We start from the raw sequence: 26,198 nt of genomic DNA, 5'->3' as shown, positions 1-26,198 counted from the left end.
GCCCCGGGTAATACCTGGTTTTGATGATCACATTTACAGCAGTTGTTGGTAGTGAGAGGGTGGGTTATTTTATGGTGATTATTCTATTCTTACATAGTGAAAAGGTAACTGTTCAAATGATAACATTGTACCATGTCTGACCTATTTGTTCACTGTGACTAGATTTATTCATATTACCATGGACAAAAAAAATAAATAAAGAAATGATAATTATTGAAGAGTGCAGTTTGCTTGACAATGCTACATTAATGTTGTCTTAAAAAGCATTAAGATATTGTACGGAGTTTACCTCTGTAGTTGTCTTGGGCTTTGTGATTTATTTCTGTGCTTGATGCAGAGACTGCACTGGACAGAGCTGAATGTTCACTGTTTAGACTCACAGACTCTTCTCTCTGATTGCCCAAATAATCCAGAAGAGAAGAACAACATTATAGCCATGCAGTAGTAATCGCGTAATAAAAAATAAAAAAAACCTGTTACTTCAGGGCTACAAAATGATTCCGAATTATTTCAACAAGAAACTATAATGAAATAAAGTTTCACTGCGTTGATGTAAAGGAAGAAGCCAGCTGTGCTTTTCAGCACTCATAATACAGAAGTCAGTATTTAACATTCAGATGCTTCATTCAAGTTGTTCATCATTAAGTATGTAACCAAATCAACATGTATTCACATCTCCACAGCAAGTGCGTTTTATGTTCCCTCAGCCACTTAATGACAATTTAGTACCCTCATCATTTTTCTGCCTTTTTGATTCATTGGTGTTATTTGAAACCAACACAATGTAAAACATGAATATAAATGTGTGTTTTCCATGACAAACCTGCACCAAAGAACTATCGCCATTTTATGCTTTTTATATATGGTGGTAAGAAAATATGTATGTTTTGTAGTGGTTCTCTTGAACTATAATGATTTAAAGACATGTAGGATTTGATGTATCAAGCAGTAAAATGAGTGGAGAAGCGGACCAGTGGTATAGTTGTACATAGCAACCAATCAGCTTTGAGAAAGCATATATCAACTACATTCTGTAAAACGATAGGTAGTACTGTAGATGCTTGGCTACTATCAGGGTCATACCTAGGCGTCCAGGTACCTATGGCAAAGAGAAGGACTTGACACCCCATATCCCATCATCAATATAATCATTTTTGCTCATAACTAGGGCATATATAATATTATTGAGGACGGCCATACCCTTAACTTAAAATGTAGGAGGAATTATATACATTAGGGAAGAGGTTCTCAAGGCACCCAGACGGTAAAGTCACCACAAGTGACTTTAATAAGTACCTCAGTCAATTTGATTTAACCATCTGTGCTAAACCATGGCTATACCTAAAACCTGGACCGTTGTGGTGCCCTGAGGACCGCGTTTGAGAACCTCTGCATTAAGGGAAGGAGGGACAATGTGCTTAGTGGTCTTAGGGAAAACTGAAGAGGATGAGATCATGCAGTACCAGTGGCAGGAATATTGGGCATGAAGGATGGGAAACATGGGGACAGTAAGATAGAGGGGAGAAGAGGGGGAGGACCGAGGAGCAAGAGGCGAGGCTTTATACGATATATGCGAATGTGTGTCAAAACGCAAGGAGTGTATGGTCTGAGTCAGAGTGTAGGGGAGGATGGTGGTGGTGGGCGCTGGGCATGGCCAAGCAACATGAAGATAGTGTTATGCACAATACTGCCTTGGGGAGATGGGATCTTTTAAAACACTAGGCCACATGTTCCCAAACGCGGTCCTCAAGGCAGTCCAGAGAAATCCATGGCTGAGCACAGGTGGTTAAATGAAACTGACTGAGGTACAAATTAAGTCCAGTGTAGCCAAGCATGGATATACTTAAAACCTGGACAGTTAGGGTGCCTTGAGGACCGCGTTTGGGAACCTCTGCACTAACCACATCCCTCCATGACAACTTATGTGTTCGCAGGATGAGCCAGGTGGTGTCCACCCTCAACCAGTGCCCTTGGTAAGTGACATCCTGGCAAACCTCTAGTTACGGCCCAGGTTGCTATGGGCAACTTTTCCACTGGTTCACTTCTCCACTGTTATCACTGCTTGATACATCAACCCTATAGTGCGGTTACAGATGTCTATAATGAAAGATTAATATGGAAACAAAATAACTCACATAACCAATGTACCCTTACTTCTAATGGGAACGAAGTATATATTCTAATGGGATCTGAGTACACTGTACACAATATCCTCCACACAGAACAGTAATTACTGGTTTCAAGATTAATTCTGGCTGTTGAGTCTCCCAGAGCAGTTTAATTGACCATTCAATCGGAATAGTTTTAGGGAGTCTAAATATAACATCCAAAACCTATTATGAAGGAAAAAAGCATCTCCATAAAAGCAGCGGTACAGTAGGTGTCTCTTTTTGATAAACTGATCTGGACTGGATGTTTGCCAAAACGAAATTCCAGGTGATGCACTCCTTGGACTAGAGCTACATTACTGATGGTCTATATCTGTTGTTTGCCAATCCCTAGCAATTAGAGCAAGCTTTTAATTATTTCTAGATCACTTGGGTATGTAGCCATTTTGCTGCACAGATTAATTACTGTCAACAGCTGTAACTAGTATTTAGCAGGCATGGTCCATTACATCTGATGTGCTGCATCTTGCATCATGTAGTGTAGAGGTATGACTCACTAGTGCCAGTATGATAATAAAGGATCCCATTTTGTGATAGTCTGCTCATGCTGTGTTTAGCATAGAAAGCAATCCAGCAAACTGTACTGGATGTGTTGCAGGTGTTGGAGTCATTAATTATCCCAGTGCCTTTAGGCATCTACTGTTTAAGTGATAAGCAGAAAGCACAGGCCAGATTGGCAAGGCCAAAATAAATAAAAAATAAATCACAAGTGTGTTTGTCCTGGAGAAATTATTTTAAGACCACATGTGTGAATATACAGATATCAGGATCAATGATCCCAATGACAGCAGTGCGAATATGTACCAGAATCAATGATCCCAGTGACTGCAGTGAGAATAAGCAGTTCTATGGGCACTAGGATGAATCATCCTAGTGCCCATAGGCCTGTTTGCTCATGTCATGAATTGCTTTGGCCTGGTTGACTATTATGTTATTATTTTAAACATGTAATATATAGTCAGGCAATGGAAGGTTACTGAGGAAAAATAAACACAAATGTATGCTGTATCATGTAATGTTGTTACTGATGTAAACGGATTAAGTGACTAATATGCTTGGTGACCTGTCACATACAGAGTTTCCCAAACTCTGCCACTACAGTGCAGGTTTTAAGGATATTTATACTTGCACACAGGCGACTTAATTAGTACATCAGTCAATTTAATGCAACCATCTGGACTCAAGCATGAATATCCTTAAAATAAGATCCGGTCTCTAGGTCAACCACTATTGGTGGACAGTAACTAGGTCGACAGGTCAAAAGGTCGACATGAGTTTTTTTACAATTTCATTCTTTTTTTGACCTTTTTCATACCTAACGATCCACACGGACTACGATTGGGAATAGTAACCTTGCCCGAAGCATGGCGAGTCAAGCGAGGGGACACGGTGCATTAATTGGGGTTCCCGGTCACTGTACGGAGAAAACGACACCAAAAAAACATTTTAAAAAAACCTCATGTCGACCTCTTGACATGTCGATCTACACCATGTCGACCTAGAGACCCTGTCGACCAATAGTGGTCGACCTAGTTACTGTTGACCTTGCATACCACACCCCTTACAACCTGGACTGAAATGGTGGAGTTTGGGAATGTCTGTTCTAATATGAGAACATTGACACGCATGCAGTGATCACCTTCTGATAACCAGGGTTGTTCCGATTCTCTCTACTATGGGAAACGTAAGGTGATACAATACAATTTACTCCCTCTACAAAATCCTTTCCTCTCCTTCATACTTGCTTCATTTTTTAAGACTTTGAAGGGATATGATAGGATGTTAATGAAGTCCAGTTCCCACACTAAGCACTGGATACATTTTTATTCCAAATAATTGTAAAATTGATATCGTAAGGATTTCATTTTTATTTACGGTTAATAATCCTGTTATGTCACTCAGGAACATGCAATTCAAGCCTAATCAAATTAGCAAAACTTCCTTTCTGCCCATCTGTAACCGGATTCTCTTTGCAAATGTTTCTAGCATGTTTCCTGAAGAATGTAACTTTCACAGCCAGCGTTGTCCTTTTTAACTTGTATTAAGCCTCCGCTTTGTTCTTCTCTTTCAACGCCTCTAGTGTCAATCTCGCTTGTAAAGAATTGCAACCCGTGCAATACCTAAAGGGTTAAAGCCATTAAGATGGCACTGTCCACACACAACAGGTGTATAAACAGCTCTTTGTCTCTGCAGAGTGGCCTTCTCAGCTTGGCCTGATAGGATGGAGTTTTAATGGTACAGCTCATTAGCATACAGCTGACAGTCTGCTATTTGAGTAGAGAGGTCTGTTGCTCAGCCACACTTGTCTACATATGAATGATTACAGACTTTACTTCCCAATAAAACCAGACTACAACAACCGGCACTACACTGCTCTTTGAACTGCTTTTAGGTACTGCTGCAACTTTCACAGATAGCCAACTAGCATCTGTGTTCACAAAATGTACCTTACAGCATAGTCAAATTGATATTGTGTGTGAGCTTGTCTACCAGTTCCTTAACACAGGTCAGGGCACAAATTACTACAAGCGTTGATTCTCTGGATTCCAAATATACAACAGAGTTAAAAGGCGCACGGCACAATGAATACAACAAATTTCAGCAGCTATCAAGCAGAAGGAATCGGTTGTTAAAACAGATTTCACAAGTAAAGCACATTGATCTGTGAAAACATTTTACTACTGTTCTTTGCAATATGCACCCAACACAACCTGTTCACAAACCCAGAGTTTAGATCATTTTAATGAAACTGTACATTACTTTAGTGTGGATTTAGGATTTAATAATGTGTATAAGTGCTCACTAATAGTTTTAATAGTGTGTTTAAGTGCTGCGCATGGGATCAGAATCGGAAGTAAAACACATACGATGTGACACTTTTCACACGATTTATCGGCCCAATGGTTTGAAATCGTGTGAAAAAAGGGCCATATTGTATAAGTGTATGGGCACCTTTAGACAAAATAGGTTACTATCATAGATGATAAAGTACTTGGAAACAGCAATTTCAGTAGGAAAATTCCATTCAATAAATTGTATGCAAAAGTGTCAGGACTGGATAAAGATTTGTGTGGGTGACTTTTCTAAAACATTATCAAAACGGTATGCCAGAATTATTATACAAGTTAACCAGTATGCGCTTGTTTATCCAAGTCAATGCAATTAATACTGTCACCTTGTCAGAGCACTGTATAAACTGGGCAGCCGGTACTCTGTGAAGGGAGATGGGTGCCGTGCAACATGGGGAGGATTATTATGCTGTGCCCCTGGGATAGTGACATGGTTGTCCTGCCTACAATCAGGCTCATAGAAAGATTAATATATTTTGTAAAGACTAAAAAATAATAAAGTGTAAAAATTACTTAAATGTACACACACGCTCACAAAACACTGCAAAATACTGTGCAAACAGGACAGGATACTTGTCTGAGATCTAGCTTGATCAGAATTTCCTACAGTTAAAGGACTTTGGGGTCTATGTACTAAGCCTTGGAGAGAGATAGAGTGGAAGGAGATAAGTACTGGCCAATCAGCTCCTGTCATTTTTCAAACACAGCCTGTAACGTGGCAGTTAGGAGCTGATTGGCTGGTATTTTAGCTCTGTTCACTTTATCACTCTCCAAGGCTTAGTACTTAACCTTAAAGATTACCTACGTGTGGTCTCTCTCAACCTGGTCACTGGTAATATATAAGTGGTGGCGAGCACTCATGTAGTGCTACTTATTACGTCATTCTAAATAGTTTTGCCAACAACTGAGAAGTGTGTAATAATACAGAAGTTCCTTAACAATTATGATCCTTCCTTGAGAGATCAGCCATGCTTAAATAAACAAAAATAAAAAAAATCAGGACTCCCCGTTCCTGCTGACAAGTCTCTAGGCACTCAGGCATTGTGTTTGCCACCAGCAACTAACAGCCATCAGAAGTAATCTGAGCACTGACAGTCATGTTCAAGACACCAAGGGATGCACCAGATAGCGTGAACGCCAGACCACAGTTACAGAGTCTATTGAAATCTACTTTAGTTTGAAAAATCAGTTTTTGGGTGAATCTCCTGTTTAGTTTTTGCAAAGAAGCTCTTCTATACCCACAAGGTTCTATACTATCCCCCATGCTTTCTGCAGTATACATGCTCCCGCTGGGTGAAATAATCAGGCGCCATGGCCTGGTCTACCACTGCTATGCAGATGAAACACAACTGTACTTGTCCTTTGCTCCGGGCACTGACAACCCAATAGCAACCCTAAATGGCTGTCTAGCTGACCTCCAGGAGTGGATGAGTGCCAGTTGGCTGTGACTGAACCCAGATAAAACAGAGGTCCTTATGTTAGGACCACAACATCAAAGGACAAGACTGCAGCATGGCCAACCAACTGGACTTGCACTTGGGGATTCAGAATTACAAACCACTAATCGTGTGCGGAATCTTGGTGTTGTCCTGGATGGTGGCTTGACACTTAAGCATCAGATATCAGCCACAATCAAATCCTCATTCTTTCACCTGAGGAACGTAGCCAGAATCAAGCACTTAATTCCCTCAGATGATCTGCCAAAAGTCATACATGCATTTGTATAATCTCAATTAGACTACTGTAATGCCCTCTACCTTGGTCTCCCAGCAAAAGAATTGCATTGCCTACACCTGGTGCAAAACACAGCTGCCAGGCAAGTTTCACAGCACTACATGACCAGGGCCCAGGGTACCTGAAGCAGCTTCTGACCCCATACTGCCCCACTCGATTACTGCAATCTGTAGATGAAGGACTTTTAGCAGTACCTAGAATCTACCGTAATTCATCTGGGGGTCGAGCTTTTAGTCATGCGGCTCCGACTCTATGGAACTCACTTCCCCACACAGTGCGAGAGGCCCCAACTATAGAATCCTTCAAAAATAGACTCAAGACTTTCCCGTTTACTCAAGCATTTCCATAATGTTCTTTTAGTATCTATATGATTCTGTATTTTATGAAACGCTGTTCTGTACTTCATTGTTTCTGTGCTATATTATGCTATGTATCTGTTAAGCGCCTTGAGTCCTATTGGAGAAAGAGCGCTGTATAAATACAATTATTATTATTATTATTATTATTATTATTATATTCATACTGGAACACTGGGAAACACAAACCACTATGGTCTACTATATCTATACAGTATGTTGTTTTTGGCTTATAGTACGTTAAATGTACGTTTTTTTTATCTCTAATTTTAACTCTAAAACAACAAAAAAGCCTCTCTGCCATAAACACGGTCACTCTGCAATAACAGAAAACATGAATCCAGACAGGGGAAATTGAATTTACTGCATGTGTATAATGTAACTGTATAAATGGAAAAAAAAAAAAAGTCTGTTTACACTAATTGCATAATAAGAGTAAAAGTCACTCATTTCCTTGCATCCTCTGCCAAGATCATCTACTCCTGCTAAATTGAATTCATGCTTTATTTAACATCAGAAGTCTTACATAAAAAGATATTAAGAACAAATTAAGCTGTGATTTAAAACCTAAATTCAAAACATCTTTTCCAGGAAGCCCACTTAAAATACATCCATTTGTCTGTACATGTTTATTTTTTTCTTTCTTTTTAAATGCTTTGGGGCTCAAGGTTACTTTGACATCTAATTAGGGAGTTCGATCCCGGATTTAGGCCCAAAACGTCCGAGATTCAATCCCGGGATTGGAAGCTCCAATCCCAGGGGGATTGAGGGATCAGCGTTGAGCATCCTCAGGACACTCAGACGCTGCCCAGCTACCTCCTCCTGGCTCCCCAGAGCAGCGTGACATGCAGTGAGAGGTCACGATGCGCCGTCACCCACCGCCGGGAGAGAGAAGATGGTGTTTCCCACCTGACCGCCTGCGATCTATGGTGAGTTATGTGTGCGGGGCAGGGCGAGGGGGCGGCCACATAGGGAAAAGCCAATACCGGGTATCCAGGGATTGACCATTTTTTAATCCCGATACCCGGGATTGAAAAAATGGCCTAGGATCGGCCTTCCTACATCTGATGCATATTGTTGTACTTTATAATGTTCACTGTAAAACCACAAATACGGAAATGCTTCCTGGGTAAATACAATTCTCATGCATATTTTCTGGTGACAAGTCACTATTTTGAAAGGGGCAGTGTTTGGCCATTCTTCAACTGTTCTTCAAAATAATTCTTAGGGGTATATTCAATAAGAGTCGGATCCATTCCGACAATCCCTATTCAATGGACGGCCAAATCCGCAGAGATCGGCGGCCGACGCTGGTAGCGGGGGGAACATGTCTGCGGCGGCGGGGGGAGGCGCTGCAGGCAGAGAGGTGCGCTGGCCGTGGACGGCCAGGCACCTCTCTCCCTGCATTGCCTCCCCCCCGCTGCAGACATGTAACCCGCAGCAAGCTCCCCCCGCCGATCTCAGCCCCCCCCCCCCCCGCAGCACCTCTCCTCTCCTAACCTCAATCCGACTTGTTTTCAAGTCGGATTGAGTTTGCCGGAAAAGGGGCCAAAACTTGTCGGATTTGGCTCCATTTCCGACAGAAGCACGTGGATCGGCGTCTATTCCGCCGATCCACGTGTTTTCCGACAAGTCGGGAATTCCCGACTTGTCGGAAAAAATCAGCCCCTATTGAATAGGTCGGAACCCCTTCCGACCTATTTCCGTCGGAAGCTGCCATCTTTCCTACAAGACGGCAGCTTCCGACAGTTATTGAATACAGCTCTTAGTACATAAAATACTTACAACAACAATATACAGTATCAGCACAAGAATGGAGAAAATTTGTTGAAGGTCAGTTACCATGCAACTATGCACATTACATTTAAATCCCAAGTATGCTTCGACAGAAGAATTAATGGCTGAATGCAAAAAAGCTAATTGTGAAATGTACTTTTAGTTGCACTTTTTCCCCCTAAAAATGGTTCCCAAGCCTGTAACAAAGATGGAAGTAATTATTTTATACTGCTTTGGGATTAATCTAGAAATTGTTTCCTTTCCAGTGTAACTTCCACTACAGCTGTGCTCTTTCCCTGTTGAGTTTTGTGGGGGTGAAAGGGAGAAAAAGTTTAAGTTTTAGGCCTGCTCAAACTAACATTCACATTCAAGCTGCATTCTGCCAGCATCTGCTATTGAAGTCTAGTTCCAATTTACAATAAACAGCTTTTCCAGACCAGAACGCTTGAAATTCAGTCCCTCTTGACTGCTTTTCCTATTCAATCTCTCTGCACAGTATTTCAAGGAGAAAAAATGTTCTGCCAATTATTACACATCTGGAAAAAATGCATGTATAAGCTAAAATATACTCTGCAGAAAGTGTCTGTTTTCGGCACATGGCAAAGCAGGATTTTATGGGCCACTGACAAGGTCAGAGAGTGCAAGCTATTCAGTTTTTTTTTTTACTTCTCCCTTAATACGGCACCTCAATTTTGAAATTAGTAGCAGGTGTCCTTACGTGATCGTGTTAGCCCGCATGAAAAGATTACAAAGCAAGCTATTAACAAATTTAAGATAAACTCTACCTATTTCCGGTTTATCTAAGGCAGGTATTTATCAAAGCTTGGAGAGAGAGAAAATTGTGAAAGAAAGTGCCAACCAATCAGCTCCTATAATTTTTCAAACATAGCCTGTAACATGTAAGACAGAAGCTGATTGGCTAGTACTTTGTCTCACAATTTTATTTCTCTAAAAGCTTTACTCCCCTAAGTGTTTAACAGTTACAGCTCATTTAGAAATGATACCAACATTTACTAATAGACCAATTCACTGTACTTACCATTGAGGCCTGTCGACTATTTGGTACAAGTCCTGCTGTTCCATAGTTGGATGTCAGGCTTACAATGGGTCCATTGTGTGCTGCACCCAGTAGACTATGTATGTCAGCAGGCATGCTGGTGGAAGGTCCTACTGCATGGTTCCGCAATACATGTATTGCATCATCAAGCCTATCTAAGCGATCCTCCATTCGAGACTGCTGTAATAAAACCAGAAGCTCAGTGGACTGTTACTCGATATTACTCCAAAATAAAAACAATACATTGTCCACATCTTGTAACATCATTATACTGAACTCATAGGGGGGGAATTCAAATCTTATCGCACCCACGATCTCCCATCTAAAGTGATGGAAGATCAAGGGGCGATATTCAAATTCCCCCCAATTATCGTGCTGATTGCGCCCCCCAACTAAAGTAATGGGCGCAAGCATGAAAAGACCTGTTTGGGCGCCCAAACGGGTCTCTTTACTCGCATTTCAGCTCGCTAACCCCTGGGGTAGCGAGCTGAAATTGCTTTGTCGCGCCCATCGGCAGCTACATTAGAATAGCAGCCGGCGGGCGCGATCGCGGGCAAGGGACGAAGACATTTAAATCCGACCCATAATGTCATAACAGTCATCATTAGAGAGATAATTTAGCAACATGTGGAAATGCGCAATTTCAGTCAAGGGCACTTGTGGCCTAAACACAATGGAGATACCATTTTGTAAACTGAACAAGTGTCATGAGAATACAGGTTATGAAGTAGAAATGACTCATCCAATGTGTGTAGAAAGGTGTACTTAAAAGTTGACTTTTGTTGCTTCTGGAATTCCAAACCACAACTCATCTATCCTATACAGATCTCTAACTAATACTAAAGAGACACACAATTAAACATTTGTATCTCATACTCAAGTTAATACATGCAAATAATTCTAAAACTGATAAAATCTAGACAAAAATAAAGTGAAAGTAAAACCTATTGCAGTATAACAGTAAGTACCCCCATGTGATTGGCATTACCATGCTGATAATTAAAGAGGAATACACATTTTATTCTATATAAAACAAAACCACAAAAAGAATAATATAAAAGGAGGATATATTTAACGTAGCTATATAGGTCTTACACTAATATTCCCTTAACGATATTTAAATGTGCACATTTTCCATGTACATTTCCGTTTTATTAACATTTGTATAGCGCCACCATATTACATTGGACTTTATTAACAGGTGTTAATAGAAAACCACAACTGACTTTAAGGCTATGTGTACAATGGCGTTGAAATTCCTATTTGATTTGGACTGTAAAACAGTAAGATATTACACAGATATTATAAATATAAACTCTGCATTTAAGGTGTGTCTGTAATGCAAGTTAAGCATGTTGGAACAGTGTAACCTGTCTGTTTCAAAGAAGAAAACATCAAACAATTATTATTTCTGTCAGATAAGAAATGCAAGCTTTGAATATACTGTTTAATTGCAGCAATCACAACATTACTTTTAAATACAACCAAATTTGAAAAAAAAGAGATAAAGTATTTGAAATCATACTTATTCAATTGGATTATAAAAGAATTATTTTTTTAGGTATCACAAAGACATTTATATTTTAGTTTGATAACAATCCTGAATTTAGTAAGTATTTTTAATGGAAGTTTGCTGCTCTAAATAAGAGTTTAACTTAAGGTGTTCTTTTTATATGCTTCTTTACTGTTCCAGTTCATCTTTCGTGTGTCATGACAGTTGAAATCTTTATTAATCTCAATGGGAGTACACTGTAAGCATATTGAGAATGCAATTAAGAAGCTTTACATATGCATTCACACATGCGGTTGGCTTGAACACTATGGGGTATATGCAATTGCGGTCGAATTCGCGGCAATTTTCGCCGTTTTTTAATTCGACTCAATTCGACAGGTGAATCCCGGAAGGTGGCTTCCGGAATTCACCATATTCAATGAAAAACGGATTCGCCAGAGTCGCGGGCGAAAATCGGCCGATTTTGCGGATTTTGCCGCGATTTTAAAAAACGGTAAAAAAACGTGAAAAACCCGAAAAAAAAATGGCGTGGGGTCCCCCCTCCAAAGCATAACCAGCCTCGGGCTCATCGAGCTGGTCCTGGTTCTAAAAATGCAGGGGGGAAATTGACAGGGATCCCCCGTATTTTTAAAACCAGCACCGGGCTCTGCGCCTGGTGCTGGTGCCAAAAATACGGGGGACAAAAAGAGTAGGGGTCCCCCGTATTTTTAACACCAGCATCGGGCTCCACTAGCTGGACAGATAATGCCACAGCCGGGGGTCACTTTTATGCCGTGCCCTGCGGCCGTGGCATTAAATATCCAACTAGTCACCCCTGGCCGGGGTACCCTGGGGGAGTGGGGACCCCTTCAATTAAGGGGTCCCCCCCCCCCAGCCACCCAAGGGCCAGGGGTGAAGCCCGAGGCTGTCCCCCCCCATCCAATGGGCTGCGGATGGGGGGGCTGATAGCCTTTTGTGATAATAAAAAGATATTGTTTTTTCCAGCAGTACTACAAGTCCCAGCAAGCCTCCCCCGCAAGCTGGTACTTGGAGAACCACAAGTACCAGCATGCGGGAGAAAAACGGGTCCGCTGGTACCTGTAGTACTACTGGGAAAAAAATACCCAAATAAAAACAGGGGACACACACCTTGATAGTAAAACTTTATTACACACTACCGACACACACATACTTACCTATGTTGACACGCCGACTGCCACGGTCTCCGACGATCCGAGGGTACCTGTGAAAAAATTATACTCACCTTCCAGCGTCCAGAGATAAATCCACGTCCAGAGAGTAAAATCCACGTACTTGTTTAAAAAAAAAAACACGCAAAAACCCGCTCCATACCGGACTAGAAAGGGGTCCAATGTTTTCACATCAGACCCCTTTCTCCCGAATGCCGGGACATCACGTGACTCCTGTCACTGACGTCCCTTCAGCCAATCAGGAAGCGCTACTTCCGTGGCGCTCACCTGATTGGCTGTGCGCTGTCTGTACTGTGACAGCACATCGCAAAGCCGCTCCATTACTTTCAATGGTGGGAACTTAGCGGCTAGCGGTGGGGTCACCCGCCGGTCAGCCGCTGACCGGCGGGTGACCTTACCGCTAGCCGCTAAGTTCCCACCATTGAAAGTAATGGAGCGGCTTTGCGATGTGCTGTCACAGTACAGACAGCGCACAGCCAATCAGGTGAGCGCAACGAAGTTGCGCTTCCTGATTGGCTTAGAGACTTTTCTGTGACAGCTGTCACTGACAGGTCTCATTCGTGGAAAGGTGTCCCATGTGTCAGCATGGGACCCCTTTCAGTCCGGCATGGAGCGGGTGTTCGGTTTGTTTTTTTGCCAAGTACGTGGATTTATCTCTGGACCATGGCTGGGGTGAGTATATTGATCTTTTCTTTTCAGGTATCCGTGGATTCTACATGGAGAAGAGGACCGATGTCGGCGTGTGAACATAGGTAAGTATGTGTGTGTCGACGTATGAAATAAAGTTTTACTGTCGACGGTGTGTGTGTCCTGTTTTTATTTGGGTATTTTTTTCCCAGTAGTACTACAGGTACCAGCGGGCCCGTTTTTCTCCCGCATGCTGGTACTTGTGGTTCTCCAAGTACCAGCTTGCGGGGGAGGCTTGCTGGGACTTGTAGTACTACTGGAAAAAACAATATCTTTTTATTATCACAAAAGGCTATCAGCCCCCCCCATCCGCAGCCCATTGGATGGGGGGGGACAGCCTCGGGCTTCACCCCTGGCCCTTGGGTGGCTGGGGGGGGGGACCCCTTGATTGAAGGGGTCCCCACTCCCCCAGGGTACCCCGGCCAGGGGTGACTAGTTGGATATTTAATGCCACGGCCGCAGGGCACGGCATAAAAGTGACCCCCGGCTGTGGCATTATCTGTCCAGCTAGTGGAGCCCGATGCTGGTGTTAAAAATACGGGGGACCCCTACTCTTTTTGTCCCCCGTATTTTTGGCACCAGCACCAGGCGCAGAGCCCGGTGCTGGTTTTAAAAATACGGGGGATCCCCTGTCAATTTTTTCCCCGCATTTTTAGAACCAGGACCAGCTCGAAGAGCCCGAGGCTGGTTATGCTTTGGAGGGGGGACCCCACGCCATTTTTTTTTATGATTTCACCGTTCCAGCATAAAAAAAAATAATAAAAAAAAAAAATTATATTTTAAAAAATATATAAATAATATTTGTGCCTCCAAAAATAAAATAAAAAGTACCTAATCCCTTCTAATATAAATAGATCTGCTATTCCCCCCCAAAAAAAAAAAAAAAAAAAAACATGTTTAAATTTTTTTTATTTGTTTTCACCCTCCAAAGTGTGGCGGATTGAAAATGACGAATTTGCTGTCTAAAAGCACTGCTGTCGAATTTCCAAACTTGAATTGAATATGCTTTGGTCGAATTGCAGCACTTGTATCATTGCAGAAAAGTCGAATTTGCAAAAAGTCGAATTTCAAAAAGTCGAATTTTGAAAGTCCGTTTTTTGGTCGGAAAGCACTGAATTGCATAGGCGATTTTTTTTTTTTGGTCGAAAATGACCCTATGGGGTATATGCAATTGCGGTCGAATTCCCGAAATTGTCGAATTTCGGGTCATTTTCGACCAAAAAAAAAAATCGCCTATGCAATTCAGTGCTTTCCGACCAAAAAACGGACTTTCAAAATTCGACTTTTTGAAATTCGACTTTTTGCAAATTCGACTTTTCTGCAATGATACAAGTGCTGCAATTCGACCAAAGCATATTCAATTCAAGTTTGGAAATTCGACAGCAGTGCTTTTAGACAGCAAATTCGTCATTTTCAATCCGCCACACTTTGGAGGGTGAAAACAAATAAAAAAAATTTAAACATGTTTTTTTTGTGTTTTTTTGGGGGGGGAATAGCAGATCTATTTATATTAGAAGGGATTAGGTACTTTTTTTTTTTTTTTTTTGGAGGCACAAATATTATTTATATATTTTTTAAAATATTATTATTATTATTTTTTTTTTTATGCTGGAACGGTGAAATCATAAAAAAAAATGGCGTGGGGTCCCCCCTCCAAAGCATAACCAGCCTCGGGCTCTTCGAGCTGGTCCTGGTTCTAAAAATGCGGGGAAAAGTCCTACTGCTATCACAAACCGCTCGCTCGAGGAACCATCTCCCTACTGTATTCCCTTCTCCATACATGGGACCAGACGACGACCCCGGCTTTCATACTCCAATGGGAGCAGGACCTAGGTCCGATGCCCGATGACTATGACTGGTCGGACGTCTTCACCGCGGCCGCGAAGTCCTCGATCTCAACCCTAGTAAAGGAAAACGCATATAAAATCTTATACAGGTGGTATTTTGTCCCCTCTAGACTCCACAAAATGTTTTCCTCCTCATCGCCCATGTGCTGGAGAGGTTGCGGCGGTCATGGCTCTTTCCTCCACATATGGTGGACGTGCCCTAAAATCATGCTATTTTGGGACGCAGTCGCACGCCTGCTAAGCGCAGTACTCAAGACCCAGGTGAAAAAAGACCCTTGGTCCTTCCTGCTAGGCCTCCCCATTGCCAACGCACCTCCAAACTCCGGTAAACTACTGACACAGATTCTAAACGCGGCTAGGTGCTTAATTGCCCTCCAATGGAAACAGAGGGAGCCCCCCCCTATTAAACAGGTCATCAACAAAGTATGGTACCTCGCAAGCATGGAAAAAAAATCACTGCATACCTTCATAATAGATCTTTCCAGTTTCTCCTGAGTTGGGAACTATGGTTCGACTCTCAGGCTCCCGCAGGTGGAGCACGATCCCCTGGAGGCTCGATGGCTCTCCTACTATGATCTCTGCAATCTCCTTACCTGACGAGTAGACACAGGCTTACCCTTAATTTGTCCTCTTCGTGTCCCTCAAGTAACACTCTCCCTTTTTGTACTAGCGCCCGGTACGAGATCAGCGGAATGCGGGGGGCGCGCCGGAGGTGCCTCCAACCCTGTCTCTTCACCCCCCTATTCTATTCCCTCCCCATCTTTCCCCGTCTCCCCTTCTCTCTCTTTATGCTCTCTTTCTCCTTAGTCTTTTTCTTTATATTGCTATAGTTATGAGTCTAATATCCGGTTCCCATAAGACTGAATAGCCTCTGTTCACCCTGACGCATAATTCATTGCTGTTTTTCGTTCTAACAAATGCTGGGTTAAGGGCTCTTATTTTACTTTATTTTATTTTTTTATTTTATTTTTTGCATGTTGGGAACCGCATGTTCTTTGTATTACGGTTATATCTCTACTTCTGGTAGTATATTGTTACACGAAGCAGCTCACCCCACGTGTGGAGGGGAGCTGCTGTGATATATGTAACCTGAAAATTAAAATAAACAATTTAAAAAATAAAAAAAATAAAAATGCGGGGAAAAAATTGACAGGGGATCCCCCGTATTTTTAAAACCAGCACCGGGCTCTGCGCCTGGTGCTGGTGCCAAAAATACGGGGGACAAAAAGAGTAGGGGTCCCCCGTATTTTTAACACCAGCATCGGGCTCCACTAGCTGGACAGATAATGCCACAGCCGGGGGTCACTTTTATGCCGTGCCCTGCGGCCGTGGCATTAAATATCCAACTAGTCACCCCTGGCCGGGGTACCCTGGGGGAGTGGGGACCCCTTCAATCAAGGGGTCCCCCCCCCCAGCCACCCAAGGGCCAGGGGTGAAGCCCGAGGCTGTCCCCCCCCATCCAATGGGCTGCGGATGGGGGGGCTGATAGCCTTTTGTGATAATAAAAAGATATTGTTTTTTCCAGTAGTACTACAAGTCCCAGCAAGCCTCCCCCGCAAGCTGGTACTTGGAGAACCACAAGTACCAGCATGCGGGAGAAAAACGGGCCCGCTGGTACCTGTAGTACTACTGGGGAAAAAATACCCAAATAAAAACAGGACACACACACCGTCGACAGTAAAACTTTATTTCATACGTCGACACACACATACTTACCTATGTTCACACGCCGACATCGGTCCTCTTCTCCATGTAGAATCCACGGATACCTGAAAAGAAAAGATCAATATACTCACCTCAGCCATGGTCCAGAGATAAATCCACGTGCTTGGCAAAAAAACAAACCGAACACCCGCTCCATGCCGGACTGAAAGGGGTCCCATGCTGACACATGGGACACCTTTCCACGAATGAGACCTGTCAGTGACAGCTGTCACAGAAAGGTCTCTAAGCCAATCAGGAAGCGCAACTTCGTTGCGCTCACCTGATTGGCTGTGCGCTGTCTGTACTGTGACAGCACATCGCAAAGCCGCTCCATTACTTTCAATGGTGGGAACTTAGCGGCTAGCGGTAAGGTCACCCGCCGGTCAGCGGCTGACCGGCGGGTGACCCCCACCGCTACCCGCAAAGTTCCCACCATTGAAAGTAATGGAGCGGCTTTGCGATGTGCTGTCACAGTACAGACAGCGCACAGCCAATCAGGTGAGCGCCACGGAAGTAGCGCTTCCTGATTGGCTGAAGGGACGTCAGTGACAGGAGTCACGTGATGTCCCGGCATTCGGGAGAAAGGGGTCTGATGTGAAAGTATTGGACCCCTTTCTAGTCCGGTATGGAGCGGGTTTTTGCGTGTTTTTTTTTTTAAACAAGTACGTGGATTTTACTCTCTGGACGTGGATTTATCTCTGGACGCTGGAAGGTGAGTATAATTTTTTCACAGGTACCCTCGGATCGTCGGAGACCGTGGCAGTCTGCGTGTCAACATAGGTAAGTATGTGTGTGTCGGTAGTGTGTAATAAAGTTTTACTATCAAGGTGTGTGTGTCCTGTTTTTATTTGGGTATTTTTTTCCCAGTAGTACTACAGGTACCAGCGGACCCGTTTTTCTCCCGCATGCTGGTACTTGTGGTTCTCCAAGTACCAGCTTGCGGGGGAGGCTTGCTGGGACTTGTAGTACTGCTGGAAAAAACAATATATTTTTATTATCACAAAAGGCTATCAGCCCCCCCATCCGCAGCCCATTGGATGGGGGGGGACAGCCTCGGGCTTCACCCCTGGCCCTTGGGTGGCTGGGGGGGGGACACCCCTTGATTGAAGGGGTCCCCACTCCCCCAGGGTACCCCGGCCAGGGGTGACTAGTTGGATATTTAATGCCACGGCCGCAGGGCACGGCATAAAAGTGACCCCCGGCTGTGGCATTATCTGTCCAGCTAGTGGAGCCCGATGCTGGTGTTAAAAATACGGGGGACCTCTACTCTTTTTGTCCCCCGTATTTTTGGCACCAGCACCAGGCGCAGAGCCCGGTGCTGGTTTTAAAAATACGGGGGATCCCTGGCCAATTTTTCCCCTGCATTTTTAGAACCAGGACCAGCTCGATGAGCCCGAGGCTGGTTATGCTTTGGAGGGGGGACCCCACGCCATTTTTTTTTCGGGTTTTTCACGTTTTTTTACCGTTTTTTAAAATCGCGGCAAAATCCGCCAAATCGGCCGATTTTCGCCCGCGACTCTGGCGAATCCGTTTTTCATTGAATATGGTGAATTCCGGAAGCCACCTTCCGGGATTCACCTGTCGAATTGAGTCGAATTAAAAAACGGCGAAAATTGCCGCGAATTCGACCGCAATTGCATATACCCCTATAAATCTCTGTTTTGTCAGATGCATTTTTTTTTTTTTTTAAGCAGATTGGATGTGTTAAAAGCATATAAAAGGCATACATAAATGCAGTGTAGATTATATATGGTTTTACTTGCACTAAAACGCCAGTGTATACATAGACTGTCAGTTATAAATTCCAGAAACCTCTTTTTCATCAGCCAAATGTTTGGAAGGAGTTAATAGCACTAGCTTCGCCAAGTACTTTTTTGGGGGTGAAAAAGAAAACATAATAAACACATACAAACTGTATAAACAGATGCAGTAGACAAACAAACTACAGCAAAACCTGATATTTAATATTAAAGAAATGTATAGCATGCAAAGCTTAAGAAAACCAAACAAAACAGTAAGGGGATGCACTGATACACATGGCACCAGCTAAAGAGAAATACTACTACCTCACAGACATCCTTTAAGAAGGACATAGCATCTTGCAAATGCTCGTGAAGTTGCTGCTCAACCCGATTTTTCTGGCAAAGTCAAGACAGAACAAGAAGCAGAGCACAGGTTAAGATTAATGAAAGAAAAGAGGAGAATAGAGCTGAAGTGCGTGACATCTTTCACTGTTAGTTAAAGCACAGGATTGTAGAGAAGTGCAAGATTCACAAATCCTGAATTCAAAAATCCAATACACAAAATCTTGAAGGAGTTTAAGCTGGTCAAGAGGGCCAACTCCACAAAACAAGAGGCACGAAGGATGAAGCGCTGACTTTCTACCCTGACTAAAGTCTTCAACTGTGCAAGTCAGTGTAACAAGTCTCTTTCAGCTCAGAGAGCATGGGGTAGACAAGAATGCTTTGAACACATTAAGTAATCACAACATTTATCTAATACAGCATTTTCCCAAACTTCATTGTTACAGTTCAAGTTTTAGTTAAAAATATCCATGCTTGAGCATAGGTGACTTAATTAGTACCTCGGCCAATTTGATTTAACAGTCTGGACTCAAGCATGGATATCCTTTAAAACCTGGACTGTAATGGTGGAGTTTGGGAATCTCTGATCTAATGTAATTAATGCAGACAAAATTGGTCAAATATTTGCTTTATATTATAAAGCACATCACTCTGACATTTCTGCGTTAGTCTTACAGACGTGAAGGTGCGCCCTAGGAACAATCTTTTAGGCCTTAGGAACAATCTATTTAGGTCAAAATGTTTGTGAACACAAAATGTAATGTGCTTGGAAAGTACGTTAGCATTGCACAAATGCGGTCTCCATTGATGCGGGGAGAAAATAAATGCCTGTTCTGTCTGTGGATCATTAGAGGTCAGGAAGTATATTTACTAAACAGCGGATTTTCAAAGACACAGATTCTCAATGCCTTTGACAGCTGAATTTAAAACAGCAATAGTAATAAATGGTGAATCAGGCATCTTTTACGTTCATTATGAATGCAGTTTTAAATCCAGCGTTGATAGCCACAGATAAGCGGCTTTGAAAACCCGCTGTTTAGTAAGTATTGTAATAGCAATTCAAGCAATACTTGTATATTATTGAAGAGCTCGGCAGTTTTAAGTTATCAGATTAAAGTCCACAAAAACAACTTAATAAAATGTATTTAAATCTCATTCTTTAAACAAAGTATACACTAGTGCTGAAAATTAGCTTTGGGTTTACGGAAGGATACTGGTCTCCCTTAACAGTAATTTAGAAGCAGCTGTCTCTCAAACAGAGGTCTAATGACCCGGGAACAGATGGTGACAGACACACCCTATGTGTTTTATATTGTTCACTCAAACCAGGCCATTTGCTTGCAAAGAATTTATCTGTAACATCATACGGTTGATTTCCTCAATGAACGGACAGCCATGAAAAATGTAAGAACTTTAAAAGCACAATTTGGGTACGAAAACAATGCAATTTCTCTTACCAAGGAGTGGAGGGAGTTTTCATAACTCGGAGATGAAGGAGCTTGCCCTCCTTGTCTAGACCATTGGGTGGCACCTGTTTATAAAGAGATGTTAAGGCTTACAGCATGTTTGGAAAAGTATAACTTAAAGTAGAGTCTACAATAATTTAAGCAATATTTATATATATACAGCATATGTATGTATATATAAATTAATCATTTGTGAATTTTAGTTCTGTCATAGGAATTTATCTAAACACCCTTTAATCTACACACTGTTGAGGAAGGCATTTTAAGGGCTTAACCAAAATTCAGCTTATCAATTCACTAGTTACTTATGGCATCCCGAAGCCATGGGGTACAAAGTGATGGGCTGAACCATGTTTCAACCTAGCAAATTGCGCCTTCACTGCATGTAGCAGACGTTTTCACTTTAAGTTAGGCCTAGTGCAGGAAGGGTAACGAATTGGCAGGGCAGAAATTGCACCAAATATTCTACAGCATAAGTAATACAAGTTTACTAACTGAACACATATCTCGTCCCACTGAGGTACAGGACATAAATGATTTACATGCTCAGAATCCACTTTCCATATCACCTCACCCACTGAATAATGCAGCATCAACATTAATAAATTATAGATATACCAATGAAAACTAGGAAAGCACATCAAAGAAAAAGGCCTATGGGTAGGTTTCTTCAATCACAACTGTGTCTGTGAAAGGAGGAATGCGTTTATAAAAAAATATCCTTGTTGAGCATTTCACAAATGAACATCATATAAAATAAATGGAGAGCATGTTTGCCATACACAAATTATACAAGATCTCTTCAATATCCTCTGTAAACACCATTTAGAGAAAAGGAACAGTGTCAAATGTCACAAACAGTGCTTGGTAACAGATATCCCTGTGGTGTGTTCAATACGGATATAAAAACCTAGACAAAGTGTTGCATATTTCTGCAGATGAACAGTGTGCTCTCTGTACTAGATAGTGGTAAGAAACCATTTGAACGTGTAACGGTGTATGAAGCCTTCCTCATTAGATGTGTTGATTCAGGAGTTCAGTTTGGCAGTGTTTGATTTAGCAGCTGCTGCCGCTCATCACTCACAATGATCCTCTTGCTGCACAAGTTCTAATTTACCACATCAGGTGAATCTTCCTAATCAATCAATAAATCACTTGGGATGAACTGACAAACAAATGTCCACATGTCAGTGTCACTTCACTTATTCTCAGAAGTCTCATAACCCCTTCATGACATGACACAGTATGCACCATAATGACTGAACAATTTGTGTGTTCATTCTGCATTGGCTTTGCCAGCAAATATACTTTAGGCAATGTGAAGGTACTGCTCCCACAGATGCTGATGCCTTTGTCTCAATAGCACAGTTTTAAATAACATAACTGTTTAGGTAATGTGCAACTACTTTTTTCATTATAAGCAGCCTCAACCCTCATTTTTGACAGGATTTTATTGTAACAGTTAATCAGATTGAAAAAAAGACAAAAATGTCCATCGGGTTCAACCTGTATTATAACCGCTATACAGTAGATCATGCTCTAAAATTTTCTGAAAAATTCTGACGGTCGGCATGCCGACCAACACGACACCCATAGAGTGGGAATAGAGCCTGTGGCGTAGCGAGCCCGCAAGGAGCTTACTACGCTCGCCCACCCCTGCCACCATCCCGCTGCTGGGATCCTGGCGCATGTATGCTGACCGCCAGTCTCGTATACTCAACCCCTAAAGATGGACTGCTTTCAAACTTGTTAAGTGAATTCACTCCCCATAACTAGCACCTGCAGTCTGTATTCACTCCCAATAACTAACACATGCAGTCTGTACTACCTGACCATTCAATACTGAACTCCCCTGTCTGACATTTCCCTCACAATTTGTTCAATCATCTGGATTATCACAAATATCTTAATGCATATCTCATAGGTTCTCAAACTCGGTCCTCAGGACCCCAAGCCGTCAACGTTTTAGAACCTGTGGTATATCTGTACCAATGTCATATTGCAATTATACCCTTGACAGTTCTGTCTGAATTACCATTGCTCCCCCCCCCCCACTTACTCAACCTTCCAACATGTCTACTTTAATAATCAATTTTGCACACATAAAAATTACATTTATTCCACCTAATAATAAACCACTGTTGTGAATTTCTGCAAATCTACTGCACTGTCTTTCATACAGCCTCCACTCCTATTTCCAGATTCCTTCCCCCCTTTTAACTACATGACCATGTTTAATCAACCCCATCACTCTTTATTCTGCCTCCTGTTTCTGCCTCTATCCCCCCTTGTTTCTACCCTCTCTCTCCCCTCCCCTCTCTGCCTGCAACCCATCTGCTACCCTCTCCCTTCTCTACCGTTACTCCACTCTTATTCTAGAGATGAGCGGGTTCGGTTTCTTTGAATCCGAACCCGCACGAACTTCACTTTTTTTTTCACGGGTCCGAGCGACTCGGATCTTCCCGCCTTGCTCGGTTAACCCGAGCGCGCCCGAACGTCATCATGACGCTGTCGGATTCTCGCGAGACTCGGATTCTATATAAGGAGCCGCGCGTCGCCGCCATTTTCACACGTGCATTGAGATTGATAGGGAGAGGACGTGGCTGGCGTCCTCTCCATTTAGATTAGATTTAGAAGAGAGAGAGAGAGAGAGATTGCTGTGATACTGTAGATTAGAAGAGAGTGCAGACAGAGTTTAGTGACTGACGACCACAGTGACCAGTGACCACCAGAGACAGTGCAGTTGTTTGTTTTATTTAATATATCCGTTCTCTGCCTGAAAAAAACGATACACAGTCACACAGTGACTCAGTCTGTGTGCACTGCTCAGCCCAGTGTGCTGCACATCAATGTATTGTATATAAAGCTTATAATTGTGGGGGAGACTGGGGAGCACTGCAGGTTGTTATAGCAGGAGCCAGGAGTACATGATAAATAATATTATATTAAAATTAAACAGTGCACACTTTTGCTGCAGGAGTGCCACTGCCAGTGTGACTAGTGGTGACCAGTGCCTGACCACCAGTATATTAGTAGTATTGTATACTATCTCTTTATCAACCAGTCTATATTAGCAGCAGACACAGTACAGTGCGGTAGTTCACGGCTGTGGCTACCTCTGTGTCGGCACTCGGCAGGCAGTCCGTCCATCCATAATTGTATTATAATATATACCACCTAACCGTGGTTTTTTTTTCATTCTTTATACCGTCGTCATACTAGTTGTTACGAGTATACTACTATCTCTTTATCAACCAGTGTACAGTGCGGTAGTTCACGGCTGTGGCTACCTCTGTGTCGGCACTCGGCAGGCAGTCCGTCCAACCATAATTGTATTATATACCACCTAACCGTGTTTTTTTTTTCATTCTTTATACCGTCGTCATACTAGTTGTTACGAGTATACTACTATCTCTTTATCAACCAGTGTACAGTGCGGTAGTTCACGGCTGTGGCTACCTCTGTGTCGGCACTCGGCAGGCAGTCCGTCCATCCATAATTGTATTATAATATATACCACCTAACCGTGGTTTTTTTTTCATTCTTTATACCGTCGTCACACTAGTTGTTACGAGTATACTACTATCTCTTTATCAACCAGTGTACAGTGCGGTAGTTCACGGCTGTGGCTACCTCTGTGTCGGCACTCGGCAGGCAGTCCGTCCAACCATAATTGTATTATAATATATACCACCTAACCGTGGTTTTTTTTTCATTCTTTATACCGTCGTCATACTAGTTGTTACGAGTATACTACTATCTCTTTATCAACCAGTGTACAGTGCGGTAGTTCACGGCTGTGGCTACCTCTGTGTCGGCACTCGGCAGGCAGTCCGTCCAACCATAATTGTATTATATACCACCTAACCGTGGTTTTTTTTTCATTCTTTATACCGTCGTCATACTAGTTGTTACGAGTATACTACTATCTCTTTATCAACCAGTGTACAGTGCGGTAGTTCACGGCTGTGGCTACCTCTGTGTCGGCACTCGGCAGGCAGTCCGTCCAACCATAATTGTATTATAATATATACCACCTAACCGTGGTTTTTTTTTCATTCTTTATACCGTCGTCATACTAGTTGTTACGAGTATACTACTATCTCTTTATCAACCAGTGTACAGTGCGGTAGTTCACGGCTGTGGCTACCTCTGTGTCGGCACTCGGCAGGCAGTCCGTCCATCCATAATTGTATTATAATATATACCACCTAACCGTGGTTTTTTTTTCATTCTTTATACCGTCGTCATACTAGTTGTTACGAGTATACTACTATCTCTTTATCAACCAGTGTACAGTGCGGTAGTTCACGGCTGTGGCTACCTCTGTGTCGGCACTCGGCAGGCAGTCCGTCCAACCATAATTGTATTATAATATATACCACCTAACCGTGGTTTTTTTTTCATTCTTTATACCGTCGTCATACTAGTTGTTACGAGTATACTACTATCTCTTTATCAACCAGTGTACAGTGCGGTAGTTCACGGCTGTGGCTACCTCTGTGTCGGCACTCAGCAGGCAGTCCGTCCAACCATAATTGTATTATAATATATACCACCTAACCGTGGTTTTTTTTCCATTCTTTATACCGTCGTCATACTAGTTGTTACGAGTATACTACTATCTCTTTATCAACCAGTGTACAGTGCGGTAGTTCACGGCTGTGGCTACCTCTGTGTCGGCACTCGGCAGGCAGTCCGTCCATCCATAATTGTATTATATACCACCTAACCGTGGTTTTTTTATACCACCTAACCGTGGCAGTCCGTCCATAATTGTATACTAGTATCCAATCCATCCATCTCCATTGTTTACCTGAGGTGCCTTTTAGTTCTGCCTATAAAATATGGAGAACAAAAAAGTTGAGGTTCCAAAATTAGGGAAAGATCAAGATCCACTTCCACCTCGTGCTGAAGCTGCTGCCACTAGTCATGGCCGAGACGATGAAATGCCAGCAACGTCGTCTGCCAAGGCCGATGCCCAATGTCATAGTACAGAGCATGTCAAATCCAAAACACCAAATATCAGAAAAAAAAGGACTCCAAAACCTAAAATAAAATTGTCGGAGGAGAAGCGTAAACTTGCCAATATGCCATTTACCACACGGAGTGGCAAGGAACGGCTGAGGCCCTGGCCTATGTTCATGGCTAGTGGTTCAGCTTCACATGAGGATGGAAGCACTCAGCCTCTCGCTAGAAAACTGAAAAGACTCAAGCTGGCAAAAGCACCGCAAAGAACTGTGCGTTCTTTGAAATCCCAAATCCACAAGGAGAGTCCAATTGTGTCGGTTGCGATGCCTGACCTTCCCAACACTGGACGTGAAGAGCATGCGCCTTCCACCATTTGCACGCCCCCTGCAAGTGCTGGAAGGAGCACCCGCAGTCCAGTTCCTGATAGTCAGATTGAAGATGTCAGTGTTGAAGTACACCAGGATGAGGAGGATATGGGTGTTGCTGGCGCTGGGGAGGAAATTGACCAGGAGGATTCTGATGGTGAGGTGGTTTGTTTAAGTCAGGCACCCGGGGAGACACCTGTTGTCCGTGGGAGGAATATGGCCGTTGACATGCCAGGTGAAAATACCAAAAAAATCAGCTCTTCGGTGTGGAGGTATTTCACCAGAAATGTGGACAACAGGTGTCAAGCCGTGTGTTCCCTTTGTCAAGCTGTAATAAGTAGGGGTAAGGACGTTAACCACCTCGGAACATCCTCCCTTATACGTCACCTGCAGCGCATTCATAATAAGTCAGTGACAAGTTCAAAAACTTT

At 42.8% G+C, this 26,198-nt stretch overlaps 1 protein-coding gene across 9 annotated transcripts in view; it reads right to left on the bottom strand.

The window, feature by feature from the left end:
* The window catches only part of TCF12 (transcription factor 12), a 524,272-nt gene that overhangs the window by 36,616 nt on the left and 461,458 nt on the right, over positions 1 to 26,198 (bottom strand). For 4 of the 9 annotated variants that reach the window (XM_063926156.1, XM_063926155.1, XM_063926154.1 and 1 more), the window contains 4 exons: positions 20,423 to 20,496; positions 18,948 to 19,019; positions 9,923 to 10,120; positions 290 to 392 (listed from right to left, as the gene is read on the bottom strand). In XM_063926156.1, the coding sequence (XP_063782226.1) occupies positions 290 to 392; positions 9,923 to 10,120; positions 18,948 to 19,019; positions 20,423 to 20,496 (447 nt within the window). The remainder of the gene's footprint in view (positions 1 to 289; positions 393 to 9,922; positions 10,121 to 18,947; positions 19,020 to 20,422; positions 20,497 to 26,198) is intronic. The other 5 variants (XM_063926163.1, XM_063926157.1, XM_063926161.1 and 2 more) reach the window with 2 other exon arrangements.

Source organism: Pseudophryne corroboree, chromosome 6 (assembly GCF_028390025.1).
Source record: "Pseudophryne corroboree isolate aPseCor3 chromosome 6, aPseCor3.hap2, whole genome shotgun sequence".
NCBI classification, from domain to species: domain Eukaryota; kingdom Metazoa; phylum Chordata; class Amphibia; order Anura; family Myobatrachidae; genus Pseudophryne; species Pseudophryne corroboree.
Note: the sequence above shows the minus strand (reverse complement) of the source record. Positions and strands in the feature narration are given on the sequence as shown.